Source organism: Nansenia antarctica (genome assembly GCF_963989245.1).
Source record: "Nansenia antarctica genome assembly, chromosome: 1".
Taxonomy (NCBI): Eukaryota; Metazoa; Chordata; class Actinopteri; order Argentiniformes; family Microstomatidae; genus Nansenia; species Nansenia antarctica.
Genome location: NC_137674.1, coordinates 85,422,979 through 85,441,860, shown reverse-complemented (window position 1 = coordinate 85,441,860; position 18,882 = coordinate 85,422,979). Strand labels below are relative to the sequence as shown.

Below are 18,882 nucleotides of genomic sequence, written 5' to 3'. Positions count from 1 at the left end.
CACGCTGAAAAAAAATTTGCGCGCGCAAAAGAGGACCCCCCCGCCACTAATGTGAAAAGTCCTGGAGGAAACACTGCTGTGCCCCACCCAACATTTTTAGCACCAGCCGCCACTGGTATGCAGTATACACTCATTGAGTATGTAGTAGGCAGTATGTTAGTATGCCATTTCTAACACGGCCACTGTCACTGCTGGCCAGGCTTAAATGTTCAATAAGTGTTGAAACTCCTCCCAGTGCAAATTGACAACTTCAAACACAATTGGTTTCACTAGAAAATAGCTTGCAGGCTATTACACAGCCTCAACACAAAAACAGCTCCTAACAACACAGCTACCTAATGACACTCAGTTCACTTACTCAGGCTAGTAAAAATATATCTCCACTCACTCAGTCCAGAATGGGCTTGCTAGGGTGTTGCTATAGCCTACAGAGTACCGCTATTCTGTCATGAACTGGCCTGATAATAAAGCATTGTTCTTTTTTATTTGATGACTTGTTTGATGGATTGATAGCGTAAAACTTAAGTTGCGAACGAATCGCGAGCGTCCATGCTTTTCTATGATACTACTGATATCAGGGTCTTGAAGGTCTTGAAGGTTTGTCCCATTTCATCTGGGTAGATTTCCAACCACTATGCCTTGTGACTCTGTTTCGAGGGGCAAGCCGAAAAGTAGGGGTGAAAAGGGGAAATGGGATCGGGCCTTGGTGTCTCTAGGACACCAAACGGTTCAAAAGTTGCAGCCGCTCAAAGTTAACAAATTCAACGGGTTGCAATAGTGCCCCCTTCTGCAATTTTGGCGTCAAAGTTGTTGTGAGGGTGTGGACTGGGGTCCTCTAGAAAAAAGCAAAAATGGGGTCCTGTGTTGGATTCATGGACATTTTTCATGAAAACAGAACAGGGCTGAATAACTACCAGTTACCATAGGGCTATGACCACGCTTGCGCCCTAATTAGATTAGATTAGATTAGATTAAACTTTATTGTCATCGCAAAGTACTATAGAACGAAATGCAGTTTAGCATCCAACCAGGAGTGCAAATAGTGATAAGGGCATGATATATAAATAGAACAAGAATGGTAGTGATAGGTGACTATGCAATATACAGTTGTATACATATACATGTGCAGAGGTAGTATTGGAAACATCAGTATCGTTTTGAGGTATATACAGTAATGGGCTAATAATCAGGATGTATTATATGTGGCAAGAGGGCCAGGTAAGGTGACATGTTTGCTCCCCAAAAGGTGAGGCAGTTAGATGACGTGGCTGACAGCGGAGGACACCGCACCAGCCACAGTTCCATTACTCAACAATCTTGTTCACCGTCTTTGACTTCGATTGGACGGCGTGACCCACGTGACACATTTGCATCAATCGGAGGTGAACGCGATGAATGCGATGACTGCTCGCGAGGCACTTTACGCCATAAGCGTAACGACAGCATCCTAAGAAACTGCCGCTGTCACACAACCAGGAAGACGGTTGGTGGGATAGCCCCTAACAAAGCTACCTAACATCCCAAATCTGTTTGTTAAACTTTCACAGGAAAATAATGGGGTATTCCAGGTGGAAGATGGATGCTGTAGTGGTCTTTCTTTCAGCTGTGGGGTTACTGTTAATGCCGGTCGACGCAGATGAACACGAACACACGGTAAGAGAATTTGAGGCCGTTTGAAAATGGACGTTCTGGTTCGCAGCTAGTTAGCTTAGCATAACCTCAATAATATAACTCAACTATTAGGACATGTTACTGTTAAACGTGACACCGGGGATCCATTTAGCTAGCTGTTATCCAGTGTGCCTACCTGCCTCGTCGGGAATGTGTTCAGCAGCCATGATTGGGAGTTTAAAGACTTTTAAAACGCCGTTTTAATAGGCACAGGAGCGCCGCTAACGTGTTAGCCCTGGCCATAGACGTTGGCTTGCTCAGCTAGCATTTAGCTACGTGCTTCCACTACTAGTCATTGACACCGCTTTGCGTGATTTCCGAGTAGCCATCCATCAGACAACTAATTTGCAGCTCTGACGCTAAGTAAAGACACCCTTGCTGTTTTCTATTTAGCTGATCACATCGAGCAACATGCTACAGTTGTTATAATGTTATAATTATAATATAACATAAATCTGTGTCACTGTCATTGTGGAGACTGCACATCCGTGTGTTCAGGCCTAGGCTAGTCTAGTTCCTTCTTGAGCTATGAATAAACATGATGGATGTTTGGTCATTTTTTGTTTGACATCCAGAAGAACAACAGATTCAATTGTTTATTAGGAGCAATATCGTGATCTGGCCTTTTTAAAACTCCCATAAGTTGGACGAAAGTAGACTAGACTAGAGTAGCTTCTTATGTCAAGCTGAAGAGACCCAAACATGACAATGTGATCCATTTCATTAGGTCGTAGCTAAATGCAACTTGTTTGCACATTTGATATTTGTTCGTATCGTCTTCTTTTTCATCTGTAGTTGGCTTAGCTACAGTTCCCATGGAAGTCATGGAATAATCATCAATCATCATTATATTTCATTCAGACAGTTGATTCCCAATGTGTAATAGTATGGACATTTGGTTTATTATGTAAAAAAACGTATTCGGGTATAAGTTATAGTTATATAAGTTATACCGTATAACCGTGGGTTTAAAGTCATGTTGGGCTTTGAGGGAGCTGCCAGTTTCAGATGATGAATGTAGTCGCTGCAGTACCGTCTCCCGCCACCAGGTGGCTGGCTGCAGTGCACTTCAAGTGTGACTGGCCATCTTGTGGTACATTAGCGTTTTTAACATGTTTTTATGTTCAGTATGTGTCTATTTTTATGTGAAGCACTCGGTGCATGTCATTTCTTTGTTGTAAAGCACTTTGAGCTTCATGTCTTGTATAAAAGGTGCTATACAAATACATTTTATTATTATCATAATTTTTCTCACACGACAAACGACAAAAATGTGATGCACGTTCCAGTTGTATTCTCTGAATCAGAAACAGAAGAGCAAACGTTAACAACGTTAACAACGTCTATGAAGCTACACATATAAAGCCTCAGTGCAAATACAGTGGATAGGCCTAAATAAAACATATTAAACAGTGGGTAGCCTACAGACCGCAACGTCAGGCCAGAATAACATATTATAAAAAATATGTTAGCATATTAAATACTATAGCATACTTGTTCAGGCTTCAGCAGGGCACGTAACTGACTGACAACTGAACACCGCTCTGATGGTGAGCTGGTGGCACACGAGTACGTCCGTGCCACCCTCGACATCAGTGGAAAGCGTCTGGCTCCATTTGATTTCCAGGGGAAACTGTTGCGCCTTACTTAGTCCTTTCTCTCTTCCAGTAATTGGTTGCAGGTAGTTTAAAAAATGATAGGGCAGTAAGTGTAGTGTATAGCATATACAGCGCCTTATTCCAAAGCGCTTTACAACGGCCTCTCATTCACCCATTCACACACACATTCACACACCAATGGCGACAAGCTACCATGCAAGGCACCGGCCCGCTCATTGGGAGCAATTTGGGGTTCAGTGTCTTGCCCAAGGACACTTCGACATGTGGCCAGCCGGGGCTCGAACCTCCGATCTGCCAACCTTGCGATCTTAAGACAGCAGCTCTACCTCCACCAGCCTCTACCTCCACCAGCCTCTACCTCCTGAGACCCAGCCTCTACCTCCACCAGCCTCTACCTCCTGCGCCACAGCCTCCACCTCCACCAGCCTCTACCTCCACCAGCCTCTACCTCCTGCGCCACAGCCGGCCCATTTGGTTTCCACCAGAGAAGGGGATGATCGTCTCTGTCGATCAGAGGCTCACAGCAATCGGCCCTGGCAGACATCTCTGATTCTGCCCGCTCCTCTCAGGCTGTCACCTCCATGCAGATCTCACATAACGCCGTATCAAGATTCCCTGGCTCGCCCTTGTCATTCGGTCGGAAACCCGAAATGCTTCCAAATCGCAGCAGTTGCTTTTTCTTTTTAGATACCTGGGGGGAAAAAATCTCCGTTCTGAGAAGAGAAGCTGTCACACGACTGTCCGTTTTTGACAGGTTATTTATTTGACGAATTACATTGTTTACACACATTTCTGTCATCACTTTCATAGCTTTCATCTTCAACCACACAGACAGACAGTGGTGCCGGACAAACACTCTTAAGGCGTTTATTATGTATAGCAATTTATGACGCTATACCGTCGCTGTTTACGGTATAACCATATAACCACCCAACCCTAGAAAGTGTTAAGTGTGTTGCCTTCTCCAGTTAAGCCTTTCCCCCTCTCCCCTCCCCTTCCCATGTGTCCCCAGCACTACCTTCATTATACTTTTTATTTTTTATTTATTTTTTTATCACTACTCGATCTTTTCTGATTGTAAAGTGTCTTTGAGTGTCTAAAGAAAAGTCTAATGTAGTATGTAAACTAATGTAAATGTATTATTATTATTATTATTATTATTATTATTATTAAGAATTTGTGGTGTATTTTCTTGTATTGTTTTCCAGTATATAGATAAAGAGGAGGTGGTTTTATGGATGAACACAGTGGGGCCTTACCACAACAGACAAGAGACGTACAAGTACTTCTCCCTGCCCTTCTGCGTGGGCACCAAGAAGACCATCAGCCACTACCACGAGACGCTGGGCGAGGCGCTGCAGGGCGTGGAGCTGGAGTTCAGCGGCCTGGACATCAAATTCAAAGGTGCTCATGTCCCAACACTCAACACTTTACTACTCTCATGTCCCAACACTCAACACTTTACTACTCTCATATCCCAACACTCAACGCTTTACTACTCTCATATCCCAACACTCAACGCTTTACTACTCTCCTATCCCAACACTCAACACTTTACTACTCTCATATCCCAACACTCAACACTTTACTACTCTCATATCCCAACACTTTACTACTCTCATATCCCAACACTCAACACTTTACTACTGAAGGCTTGGTCTGCATATCTCATTGTTATGATTTGTATGAACTGTTAACCATTAACATTGTTTTGTAGTTTGATATATTAGTTTTTTGGATTTAAATGTTGATGATTCATCAGTTTCAGACTACTATGAGTATGTTTATTATATCATGCTACTCCCTCTGGCACTGTGCCATTTTATAATATAATGAAAGTCAACACTTTTTAGTTTGTGATAGTCAACACTTTTTAGTTTATGTGATAGTCAACACTTTTTAGTTTGTGATAGTCAACACTTTAGTTGATATATGATAGTCAGCACTTTAGTTGATATAGGCTAATAATGATAGTCAACATCAATGTTGTTCCCACAGATGAAGTCATGCAAACAACATACTGTGAAATTGAGCTGGACAAAGCCAAGCGGGACGCCTTCGTTTACGCCATTAAGAACCACTACTGGTACCAGATGTACATCGATGACCTGCCCATCTGGGGTGAGTGACGCTGCTCAGCTTGGCGTGACGTGTCCAACGATTTAGTGATGTGGGACTCAAAACAATTCCTAAATGGACTGACTTATATAGCGCTTTACAACGGCCTCTCATTCACCCATTCACACACACACTCACACACCAATGGCGAGGTTGGCAAGCTACCATGCAAGGCGCCGGCCCGCTCACTGGGAGCAATTTGGGGTTCAGTGTTTTGCCCAAGGACATTTCGACATGTGGCCAGCCGGGGCTCGAACCGCCGACCTTGCGATCATTAGACGGCGACTCTACCTCCTGAGACACAGCCGCCCCACAATTCCTCACAGGCAATTCAAAGATATCACCCAAATAGTTCACCATGACATTTGTTATCTATGAAAAGCCTGTTTCACTTACCAGGACAAAAGAGAAGGGCCTTATTCTGTAGTGTGGAATGCTCTGAGCATAAAAGCTCTTTTAAATACAGATTTAAGATTGTTACTGGGAGCTTTCCACTGGTTACAGTACACTGTCAAACGCATTCTTTGAACTGTTGGAAACAGTCATTCATTGGCTAGATCGAGGGATCCTAACTAGAGATGTATGCACAGAAGGTGGAGCGAGGTGCATTGACTTAGCTATTGTACACCTGCTGAATACTTAAATATAGGCCCAATATTTGGTATAGATAAATATAGACTTTGGTCCTAAATCCGGTTGCTGCATGCCAAGTCAGTACGTAGTAATTATCTGAGCTCTGATCACACGTGTGTCTCTCTTCTAGGAATCGTTGGTGAGGCCGATGAGAACGGAGAGGATCATTATCTGTGGACGTACAAGAAGCTGGAAATCGGCTTCAATGGCAACAGAATCGTTGACGTCAATTTGACAAGCGAAGGCAAAGTAAAGCTCGTGCCAAACACGAGAATTGCGATGTCTTACTCAGTGAGTATATGTGTAATTACTTGACAGACTGACAGACACTTGGTGGAATAGGCTGTTCATGTTTTTAAGATTATATTGCTAATTATATTCTATTTCTAATTTGGAAACATGATGCTTGAATTTTCAATATTCGTTAATTTTGTGTACCACCACTAATATTATTCATACTAAATACCAAGATTGCTTATTCTAGAAAGGGCATTTGTAATATCGTATAATTATTAAGGAGCAATTGAATAATAAATATAACATATTTTTTTCACCAGGTAAAGTGGAAGAAATCAGACGTGAAGTTTGAAGACAGATTTGACAAGTATCTGGATCCATCCTTTTTCCAGCACAGAGTAAGTAGCCTGTTATAACAACCATGGTAGGAGTCTGAACAGTCCCCTGAGTTAAAACCTGTTATAGAAGCAGGGATGTAGACCTATGCTGATACATTGTCACTAGTGGTAATGGGTGTGTCGGTGGTGGGTGTGTTCATGGTATGGGTGAGTCCACTGCAGGTGAATAGGTGGCTAATTATAATAGTTTTGTCAAGCTTGTGTTTGCCAGAGAGAAAGGGTATGGTGTTTTGATATCCAATGTGTAATGCCATCTGCACGAGTAGCATGTTTATCTTGTAATAAAACACCATAATTGGTATCATGGACTCCTGCATCTTCTAGGATTATAAGCGCGTCGGACAGATTCACCTGCACAAACCCTTTGCGGCTACATTTGTTTGTTTGATGGTCGCAACACCCGTGTTACAATGTAGAAGATTTGTCAAAGTGAATCTCAACTCCCTTCCTGTTGCTTCCTACAGATCCACTGGTTCTCTATCTTCAACTCCTTCATGATGGTGATCTTCCTGGTGGGCCTGGTGTCCATGATCCTGATGAGAACACTACGGAAAGACTACGCCAGATACAGCAAAGAGGAGGAAATGGACGATATGGTAAAGTTTCTTTGAATTAACGATGATGGGCCGTTCCTCATTGTCGTAGTGTTTGGTTGATGTTGGCTAGCTGCTTGGTAGTGTTTGTATGATGATGGCTAGCTGCTTGGTAGTGTTTAGTTGATGTTGGCTAGCTGCTTGGTAGTGTTTGTATGATGTTGGCTAGCTGCTTGGTAGTGTTTAGTTGATGTTGGCTAGCTGCTTGGTAGTGTTTGTATGATGTTGGCTAGCTGCTTGGTAGTGTTTAGTTGATGTTGGCTAGCTGCTTGGTAGTGTTTGGTTGATGTTGGCTAGCTGCTTGGTAGTGTTTGGTTGATGTTGACTAGCTGCTTGGTAGTGTTTGGTTGATGTTGGCTAGCTGCTTGGTAGTGTTTAGTTGATGTTGGCTAGCTGCTTGGTAGTGTTTGGTTGATGTTGGCTAGCTGCTTGGTAGTGTTTGGTTGATGTTGGCTAGCTGCTTGGTAGTGTTTGGTTGATGTTGGCTAGCTGCTTGCCTGGTAGTGTTTGTCTGATGTTGGCTAGCTGCGTGGCTAGCTCCCTTGGCTAAACGTACCAGTTGGCCGCCCTGTCCCCTGCAGGACCGGGACCTCGGGGATGAGTACGGGTGGAAGCAGGTGCACGGGGACGTGTTCAGACCCTCCAGCCACCCCATGATCTTCTCCTCCCTCATCGGCTCCGGCTGCCAGATCTTCTCCGTGTCCCTCATAGTCATCATGGTCGCCATGATAGAAGACCTGTACACTGAGTGAGTTTGTCTGTTTGATAGAAGACCTGTACACTGAGTGAGTTTCATGATAGAAGACCTGAACACTGAGTGAGTCTCATGATAGAAGACCTGTACACTGAGTGAGTCTGTTTGTTTGTTTATTAGGATCCCCATTAGCTAACGCCATGACGTTAGCTAGTCTTCCTGGGGTCCGACACAAAAATCATATTTGAACAATTGTCAACGTTATATACATACAGACAATTGTAAACATTGTATACATACATCATAATAACAAAATAAAATAAAAAATAATAATTAAAAACAAAAAATAAATGAAAATACAACAGATCAGCAAACGAGATGAATCATCTACTGTTTAACTGAGTTAATTGTATGAAGTGCTCTTTTAGGAGTGTTATGAGTGATGAGCATCACAGACCAGAGGCTAACGTGTGAGCCACTCCTCACTCCTCACTGCTCTCTGAACTCTGACCTCTGACCTCTGTGTTTACGCCGTCTGTCTGCAGGAGAGGGTCCATGCTCAGCACCGCCATCTTCGTGTACGCTGCCACCTCTCCTGTCAACGGATACTTCGGGGGGAGTTTGTACGCAAAACAAGGAGGTAAGAAGACTTTCTTGGGGCGCTTAGGTGGCGTAGCGGGTTAAGTGTCAACCATGTAACCGCAGGGTTCCCGGTTCGATTCCGGCCGTGGACATATCCTGCATGTCATCCTTTCTCTCTCTCTTTCCCTCTCTCTCTCTCTCTCGCTCTCACCCATCCTTCCTGTCAAAATCTCTACTGTCTTTATCAATAAACAGAAAAATATGAGTGGGTCTCATATTATCAGAGAAAAAAAGCTGTAACACTTTACACAAAGTTGGCCCTCTCCCTGTGTAGTTACATTGTATTTATTGTAGTAACAACATTTCGTTAATTACATGACAGCATATGGAGTGGTGCTGCTTGGGTCCTTATTCCTCTTGTGTTACACTATAAACCGCTCAACTCCATTACTATTACAAATGTGTTGTTTGTGTGCTATGTAACGGCATGTTACTAGTAGAATTACAAAGTTACTGCCGAGGTCTAGGTGCAACTTAATATAAAGTGTGACAAACAATTTACTAGTAACATAAATTGTCTGCTATATGAGTTCGTAGTAGTTGGAATTATGGTTAGTTAATATGGTCCTCTCCGGCCCTTGTTGGTGCCAGTTCAGTGATGTTCTGATGTTTGATCATGTAATGATCCCTCTGGAACGCCCTCCCCAACCACATCAGACAGGCCAACACCCTCCCCACATTTAAACAGGCCCTCAAAACCCACCTCTTCAAGCTCACCTTCACCAGTTAACCCTCTCCCCCTCCCCTTCCCATGTGTCCCCAGCACTACCTTAATTAGGCCCCTATACTTTTTGTATCTATTTTTTGTTTCTTTTTATTATTACTACTCGATCTTTTCAGTTTGTAAAGCGTCTTTGAGTGTCTAGAAAAGCGCTATATAAGTCTAATGTATTATTATTACTATTATTATTATGTAGGCAGGCGGTGGATTAAGCAGATGTTCATCGGGGCGTTCCTGATCCCGGCCATGGTGTGTGGGACGGCCTTCTTCATCAACTTCATCGCCATCTACTACCACGCCTCCCGAGCCATCCCTTTTGGCACCATGGTGAGTCTATCTACTACCACGCCTCCAGAGCTATCCCTTTTGGCACCATGGTGAGTTCAGAGCCTCTCCCTCCATCAGGCAAACATCAGCGCTCCCATGTGTCCCGTACAATGAGAAGGCCAGTCTTCCAGACCTGGAGAACACATGGAAAATGTGTTTCCCTGCCATATTAAATACATCAATTAGAAACGTGTTTGGGCGTAGCTAGTTTATGCGCACAGCAGCAGATTCCCAGGGAAGGTGGGTTCAGGAGTGCATGTTGAAAGCATCTGTAGGTCTTTATGCCTAAGAACTATCGGTGCTCCAATATATCTGTCAGGCTCTAACGATGTGGCTGTGTGTTTAGCATGTCACCTCTCACTATACAGTATGTTATTACTACAACATTACTACTCTTACATATACAGGCTAAAAACTAGAGGGGACAGAGCCCCTAGGCTCTGGAATAGCCTCCCCCTCCATGTCAGATCTGCCCAGAGCGTCAAGGCTTTTAAAACCTTAGCTAAGACATACCTCTTCTCCCTGGCCTCCCGACAACTGCACTTTTCTGCACTTTTATTTCTGCACCTGTTGTATTCTGTATTGCACCTTGTTTTTGTTTTAGTGTATTTTTATTTGTTTTTATTTGTTTGTTTTCTTTGACTAGTGTTTTAGCTGTTAAGCACTTTGGGCGGCTGTTTTGTCATTGTAAATGTGCTGTATACAGGGCTCCCACGGGTCCTTGAAATCCTTGAAAGTTTGTGAATTTGAGAAAAGAAAATCAAGGTCTTGAAAATAGACGTGGGTCATTAAAAGTGCTTGAATTCCCCTCTCTCTCTCTCTCTCTCTCTCTCACTCTCTCTCTCTCTCTCTCTCTCTCTCTCAAAACATTTTTTCGAATAAATAAGTCTCTGTATTGCTTAACTTTACACATATTTCACAATATATTGTTTTGCTGTGCTGTGGTAGAGAAGTCAAGAGACCATCTAGTGTTCACACATTCAAGCCTCTCTTTTTAATTGTTGTCTGTGAGCGGATAGTTCCTATTATATGCATTCTCATCTAGAACTGTCTCAAACTATGCAGTGTTGGGTCCTTGAATTTGAGGGAATTGAGTCTTGAAAGTCCTTGAAAGGTGCTTGAATCTGATGTTTCAGAAGGTGTGGGAACCCTGCATATAAATAGACATGACTTGACTTTACATATACTTAACTACCTTCTCTTCCCAGGTGGCGGTGTGCTGTATATGCTTCTTTGTCATTCTGCCACTGAACCTCGTGGGGACGATTCTGGGCAGAAATCTCTCTGGCCAGCCCAACTTCCCCTGCAGAGTCAACGCAGTGCCACGGCCCATCCCCGAGAAGAAATGGTAACTAACTCATCTGTGCACGAGGATCTTAAATACTACGTCTTGCATTTATGTCACATTCCTCTGAGTTACGCATTTCACGGTTGGTTTTCTTCTTAGAGGTTGAGTGGCTCTGTCTCAGCCACTCAGAGACTCACCCTCACTCGCCACTTTTAAATCCCACCTCAAAACCTACCTGTTCTCCCATGCATACAACCTCCCCTACCCCTAACCATCTCCCCTAACCATGCCACCCCCTCCCCCCTCTGGACATGCATACAACCTCCCCTACCCCTTAACCATCTCCCCTAACCCTGCCCCCCCCCCCTGGACATTGCTGTGTTTTAATTGTTCCCTGTGCCTGTTCGTTAACTCTGTGTTCTATGTGCTCATGTTATCTGTTGCTTGTTGTTTCTGTGTCTTCTGTTTTTCCCATATTGTCAGCGTCTTTGAGAACTTGGATAAGCGATATATAAATCTAATGAATTATTATTATTATTATTATTAGTAGTAGTAGTTAATTAGAGACTCAAGACAATCAGACGTTTCATCTGAGGTCCTGACCAGAGGCATGAAGCCCTGTGCTGTGGCTGTGGGTTGTAGAAGTATCAGTTGTTCACTTCAGATGTGTTGTGTGACTTACAATTTACTACATTTCCCAGGTTCATGGAGCCGGCGGTCATCGTGTGTCTAGGAGGAATCCTCCCGTTTGGCTCCATCTTCATAGAGATGTAAGTCTTCACCTCTCCTTTATCAGTCCTCCACCTCTCTCATCTGTAGGCAGGGCTCCCACGGGTCCTTGAAATCCTTGAAAGTTTGTGAATTTGAGAGAGAAAAAAGCAAGGTCTTGAAAGTTTTGAAAATAGACATGGGTCATTGAAAGTGCTTGAATTCCCCCCCCCCCCCCCCCTCTCTCTCTCTAAAAATAAATAAATATATATATTCCCCAAAAAATTACTTGGCTCGTCAACTAGTAAATAAGTCTCTGTATTGCTTAACTTAACACATATTTCATAATATATTGTTTTGCTGTGCTGTGATAGAGAAGGCAAGAGACCATCTAGTGTTCACACATTCAAGCCTCTCTTTTTAATTGTTGTCTGTGAGCGGATAGTTCCTATTATATACATTCTCATCTAGAACTGTCTCAAACTATGCTGTGTTGGGTCCTTGAATTTGAGGGAATTGAGTCTTGAAAGTCCTTGAAAGGTGCTTGAATTTGATGTTTCAGAAGGTGTGGGAACCCTGCATCAGTAATTGACCATGTAGTGTTGTCCTGATGTTTCCAGGTACTTCATCTTCACATCGTTCTGGGCCTATAAGATCTACTACGTGTACGGGTTCATGATGCTGGTCCTGGTCATCCTCTGCATCGTCACCGTCTGCGTCACCATCGTCTGCACCTACTTCCTGCTCAACGCAGAGGACTACAGATGGTGGGTGAAACACAACCACCCACGCATTTCATTGGGGCGGCTTTGGCGCTGGAGGTAGAGACGGCGTCTAATGATCGCAAGGTCGGCAGATCGGCAGTTCGAGCCCCAGCTGGCCACATGTCGAAGTGTCCTTGGGGCAAGTCACTGAACCCCAAATTGCTCCCAGTGAGCGGGCCGTCGCCTTGCATGGCAGATTGCCTCCATTGGTGTGTGAATGTGTGTGTGAATGGGTGAATGAGAGGCCGTTGTAAAGCTCTTTGGAATAAGGAGCTATACAAGTGCAGTCCATTTACCATTTATTTACCAATTGTCATGTGTTGTAATTATAGCTGAAAATTAAGCAATATCACATGAGCTGTTGTACTGAATATCAGCACAGCTGTGATTGGGTCGTAGGTACGAGGCCGTGCTGATATTCAGTATGACAGCACAATCTCGAGTGTGATATTGCTTTCATACAACAGTTCTACAGCTCCATTCATTAGTTAACAGTAATAAGCGACAACAGGTTGTGGTTTGTTTGTTTATTGAATCATTTATTTGGCTCCGCCAACACAAATAGTTACACAAGCTCTTGAACTGGACTGTTGCCAAGCAACCTGAGAACACAACTACTTTGTATCGTGTACATTTATCTGTGCGTTTCCATTGTGCAACCAGTGAAATAAGAGTGTTGACAGTCGCTTTGGTGGCGTCATGTGACTCAGACGATTTAACATCAGACAGTATGCTGCTCCATCATGTAGCCTAATTAAGCCTAATTAACACCAGTGTTTCCTCCAGGATTTTTCCCATTAGTGGCGGAGCGGTTATCTTTCCGCGCCGCAATTTTTTTTCGCGCGTGCACGCGCATAAAACGCGCACTGGCGCTCAAAACAAGGACGTAGTTTCACCAAAAACTAGAGGGTGGCAACAATTATAATTTCTTAAATAGCGGTTAAGTCATTAAAGCCGAGCAGGTGATTTTATATAGAAGGTGATCAAATACCAATATATCCTACAGCTGCAGCGGAACATGCGGAACGCGCATTACACACACACACACACACAGAAAGATCAATACAAAGTAGGCCTACATGAGAGTACACGCACAAAACCGGCTAACGTTACTCATTAACTGTTTACACAAGTAAAATCACAGTGTGACAGTCAGATGGAGCATTCGGTAAACAACAACAGCAAGGTAATGCTATCAGTTGAGTTAAAGAAAACCAACTCTTACCTTTGATGACAGAACATGATCTCTGTTTACCCGTACCTCCGCCGTTCTGTTCGTGGTGATTTTAGAGACAATAGATTATTTTTGCCCCGCGCATATTGCTAGGAATAGTTCGAAGCTAGGTGCTTGCACGTTAGGTGCGAGAATGCTCGGTTAACCCATTAGCGGGAACATTATTTGTTTCACAAAATAGGCTGATTTAATTGACCATGAACATCAGAGACATACATTACGAATAGGGCTGGGTATCGCCACTGATTTCCCAAAACGATTCGATTCCGATTCACAGCTCGATTCACAGCCCGATTCGATTCGATTCGATTCCGATTCGATCTAGTTACAATATACATTTTTTGCTTGAATATGAAAGAGATTCTCTGAACTAATGCTATAAATGGTTCAAGGAACCCTATAACATGTAGCATTGTTAAACATATCAATGAATTGACTCCAAAGCAGTTACATGAATGTACTTTTTATTTACATATGACTTTGCTTTTGTCCAGCTCATCTCTATCGTCACATTTTTAAAATCCAAAATGCACCCAGACATCTGACTTTAAGCCTGGTGGTGACTTGAGTGTCCCTGCCATCGCCATGTTTTTAGATTTTAGTGTTGAGACCTCACGTTGCGTGAGATATGATAAATTATTGTAGCGCGAGATCTGGCCACGAGATCTCGTTGCGGGTTGAAGCTGCAAGCAAAAAAAAAAAAAAAAAAAACGATCTCGGGATTTATGAATCGATAATCGCTCATTTTAATGAAGATCGATTCAGAATCGGGAAATCGATTTTTTGAACCCAGCCCTAATTACGAATGTTCGTTTAAAATACTCTATACTGAGCACTGGTATAAGAACATGAACCAGAGAACAGCAGTGTTATGTACGACAGTATGTCATTGCAGCACTTTACGACGTCACGTTCTGTACGTCCGTTAGAGCTTTACGACCTGTGTGTGTGTTGTCAGAATGAATGGCACTTGACAGTAAACGGAGCTCAGTTTGTATACCTGTGTGGATCTACATTTATTAGCATAACACAAACATAAAAAGGCAGTAAATGCAATAACCCACAGTCGTCGCTGATGTTGCATTTTCGATTAGGATACGGGATTAAAGGCACCGGCGTGTGTCCCGCTAAATTCGGACCAACCACAAAACTGTTTTGAAAGCGCGTCGCCTCGCGCCGCGCGCCTGTTGAGCGATTCGATTGCAGTGCGAACACAAACGACGAGGTTAATTGTAACATATTGTAAATACCTACGCCCTAAATCGTAACGAAATGTTGGTCTGGAAGCGGCCTAAATCTAGCTTCAATCTGTTTTTTTCTGTTCTCCGGTCATAATAACTCGCTGCCTTTCTGCGCAGCCTGAATCAAAGTGGACTGTCTGAATCAATTAGTGGCGGAGGAAATTCATTGGTGGCGGCCCGCCACGAATAAATGCATATAGAGGAAACACTGAACACTCATTTAATAGAACACCATTGCGGCGGAGTGATGCATGTAGTTAAAAGTCCCAGAGCTGTTGTACTCTATATCAGCCCTCATGGAATGCCTCTTGTCCAATCAAATTACTTGGTCGGGACTAACTGTTGTATAATCTGATATAGATAATGGTGAAAACCGGTTTGCAGCTGCCAATGATGTTCTCCATTGTCTCTTTTTCCTCTCTAAGGCAATGGACCAGTTTCCTCTCCGCTGCCTCCACTGCTGTCTATGTTTACATGTACTCCTTTTACTACTACTTCTTCAAAACAAAGTGAGTTCAAATGTTATTTCCCTTCTTGCGTGCATAAAATGCTCAATGTGCAGTGTCCAGTTTTGGGGCTACGAAAACCAACTCTGAAGCAACTTGTGGGGGTGTGAACTCTGAACCGAAAAAAAGAACCCTAATTGATTCTGTTATGTGCTGTTTATTGTTAGGGGTGAGACATGTTCAGTTCCTACATGTGTCACGTTCTAATGCTTTGGTCCTCATGTCGGGATCCGATGTAATGATCAGACCTTTCTTTCTTGCGTTGTTGAAAATCAACGACACATCGCTAGTCAACTAACACAGCTTGTTTTGTGAGCCTGCTAACAATGTAAAGTAGTGTTCTAGTTAACTAGGTAGCAGTGGGGATTACTCACCCAATCCATTGTGTTACAGTATTTAGGCTTGACTGGCGAGAGTTTGTGTTGTGATTCTCAACAACGTTGAAACGTAGTTCCGTGTTTCAAAAGAAAAGTCAGAACATTTTGATTGGTTGCCGATATGAGGACCAAAAGACTAGAACATGTCACATATGTGTGGTGGCCTGGGAAAACCCGTCGGATGTCGCTGGCGTTCGTTTGTGGCAAAGAGCAAAAATAGATGGAAATCGTGATTTTGGCGATTTTGATATTATGTGGTATTCTAGTACTTTGAACTCCATACTACATTATGGTGAATAAACATTTTAAGAAAACAAAAGAGAAAGTACTTATTTTTATGTTTTTGTGGTGGGTAGTTTGTCTGCATCACAAGCAGACAAACGAGACCGGCTGATCTGCATAGGCTCCTCCCCCGACCCGGAGGAGAAAGGAGTCGGGGGCAGCATGGGGGCAGCATTTATCATCTTTCACTTTTTTTGACATGATACATTAAAATGCTCATAACTTAAATAAAGGGCTATCTCAGTCATTCAACCAGTTATGAATAGCTGAGAACTTCTAATTTATGGAAATATAAAAAAATGAAAATGTCAAAATGCCACCATGTGAAGGGTTTTCCCAGGCCACCACACATATTTCCACATCACACCTACTGGCAGCTATGTTCCTCCTACAATACTGTATGTATTATACCTACTGACACCCCTACTGACGCACCTACTGACAGCGTGTCCTCTGGTTTCAGGATGTACGGTCTGTTCCAGACGTCCTTCTACTTCGGCTACATGGCCGTGTTCAGCAGCTCTCTGGGAATCATGTGTGGTGAGTCCAGCTGTCTCAGCTCACCTCGTTAGCTCTGGATAACTCTGCTGGTTTAAACATAGGGCTAAAAGGCTACGACACACCAGGAGATGTCAAGGAAGACTCAGATGAAGAGTGCCGTTTTTAAATAAATAATTGTTCCGTGTCTAAGCCCAAAAGGTACAAACCATGCATGTCTATGGACATCTCTACATCTCTTTATGTGTCAAACCATGCATAGATGGACCTATCTTTATGTGTCAAACCATGCATAGATGGACCTATCTTTATGTGTCAAACCATGCATGTCTATGGACCTCTCTTCACATCTCTCTGTCTTTCTCTTACAGGAGCAGTTGGGTATATGGGAACAAGTGCCTTTGTGAGGAAAATCTACACAAATGTGAAGATTGACTAGAGGCCACAGCAGCCCAGCAGGGTCCAGGTCAGCCCAGCAGGGCCAGGGGTCAGGGGTCAGCTAGGCTGCTCCAGCAGAGGCAGCGGGTGCCAGGTCATTTCTTTGCAAAAAGAGATTCTGTTCTCTCACTTTGTACAAATGTAGTTTTCCATTTTCTGAATGAAATATCAATGTTGCAAAACAACGTGTGTACACGAAGCAAACCGCTGACAAGAATACATTTAAAACACCCAAGTTCTGTTTTTATTAATTGCTTTTAAAGAAAATGTTTCGGATGAAATGTTATTACAAAAAGTAACAAAAAAAAATCGAACGTGGCTTTTTCTCTTTCTCAACCCCAGTCCCACCCGACACCAGAGAACATAGATCCTTATTGATGGAGTTAGTCTAGCTCTCTTCAGTGAAGAGGCCAACGTGTATTGAATGCCTTTGTTCTATTGTATGAGAATATTGGACAGTCGGGTTTGCGTCCGTGCTCTGACTTGATTCTATTTTGTATTACTGAGACACTCAGAAGGCCATTATTATTATTATTATTATTATTACTGTACTAATACTGGCTTCCACATGCAGTTTTACTACACCACCACACCTCACAGAGTAGACAATTTCATTGCATTTACACCAAAAAAACAATAACTGATATTATACAAGTTTGAACCAGTCCCACTTTTGACAATTCTCTCTCAAATTTCCAAATACAGTAGTGTAAATCCACCCACCCAGAGATATTTTAGTTGTATTTGACTGTACAGAAAGAAACCAGGTAGGACAGCGCAGTGGGTCAGGGGTACAGTATAAATGACTGATTGTTTTAATGGATGTCTATTGTGATCAAATTTTCCCATTTAGTCTTACGTTTTTCTAAATGTTTGGGTTTGAATGAAGTCTACTTGTAAAGATAATATATGGATAGGGGGAAAAGTGTATATAACCTGAATAATGCAACTTTAGATGTAGATCCCAAATGTATTTTGGTTGTACAGATTTACTACAGGGTGTTCTTTTTTTCTTTTTTTTAAACAAATCATTCAGTTGTCTACAAAAGTATATATATTTTTTTGTTTCTGTCTTTGTTTTGGTGCTTGGGAGGGGCTGAAGGCTCTGTTACATCTCTGCCTGATATTGCATGAAGTTTCCACTGAACCGTATGCTGATCCAGTTCCATTCTGTTAACGTTTTTTTTTACATTTCTTTCACTTCGCCCAGGGCGCTTCTCCTGTAGCAGTCTCCAAATTAAAAAGTAAAATGTTTAATTGACTTTGTACTGCTTGCAGAAGAGTAGTTGATATGACAGACAAGCTAACTGACACTTTGGTTATTTGGGTTCATGTATTATTTAAAAGCTTTAAAGGGCTCTCCATGATGTGGTCAGCCATCTCCCTCATGCTTTCTTAGGTTTCCACAACCTGAAACATCCTTGTGAATGTCAGATGAAATGAGGCGATTGCTGAGTTTTTTGCAAACATACTGTACAAAGCGAAATGTATGTACACTTACCTAGATGTTTTCATAGCTACATACAGTGCTGCAGAGTGTTTAAAATGTTGTTTTCATTTTGTTGTGTAAATACAGTATGTATCTTATGAGAAGTGGCAATGACTTTTTTTTTCTAATTTCCAATTCTCCCTCACTGAAGTTAATTTCTGGCACCTCATGTTGTGTACCATATGTCAGTTAAAACATTTAAAACCTGCATATTAACTTGCTGTAAAAAAAAAAAAAAAAAGACAAAAAAACACAATAAACATGTTTCTGTAAAGGGGATAGGCATGGTTTGTAAATCAAGGTTAAGTTGTTAAGGTTCGGAAATTTGGTAAAATAGTTTTCTTCCTCAACTCTTCAAGACATCAGCAGCTCTGGTGTGAACTCTGATTGGGAAAAAACGTTAT

The 18,882-nt window shown here is 42.5% G+C and overlaps 1 protein-coding gene across 2 annotated transcripts; it reads left to right on the top strand.

The window, feature by feature from the left end:
* The first annotated feature begins 1,493 nt into the window (after positions 1 to 1,493).
* tm9sf3 (transmembrane 9 superfamily member 3) lies at positions 1,494 to 18,741 on the top strand. Of its 2 annotated transcripts, none has more exons than XM_080549449.1 (15): positions 1,494 to 1,653; positions 4,499 to 4,694; positions 5,289 to 5,411; positions 6,172 to 6,332; positions 6,599 to 6,676; positions 7,141 to 7,272; positions 7,851 to 8,017; positions 8,509 to 8,603; positions 9,523 to 9,653; positions 10,862 to 11,001; positions 11,643 to 11,711; positions 12,270 to 12,416; positions 15,314 to 15,397; positions 16,517 to 16,593; positions 16,923 to 18,741. In XM_080549449.1, the coding sequence occupies exons 1-15, from the start codon at positions 1,555 to 1,557 to the stop codon at positions 16,988 to 16,990; spliced, it is 1,767 nt and encodes a 588-aa protein (XP_080405575.1). In that variant the 5' UTR covers positions 1,494 to 1,554; the 3' UTR covers positions 16,991 to 18,741. The 2 variants fall into 2 exon arrangements, with proteins under 2 accessions (XP_080405575.1, XP_080405574.1); XM_080549448.1 differs by having other exon boundaries at positions 16,499 to 16,593.
* Positions 18,742 to 18,882: the final 141 nt, after the last annotated feature.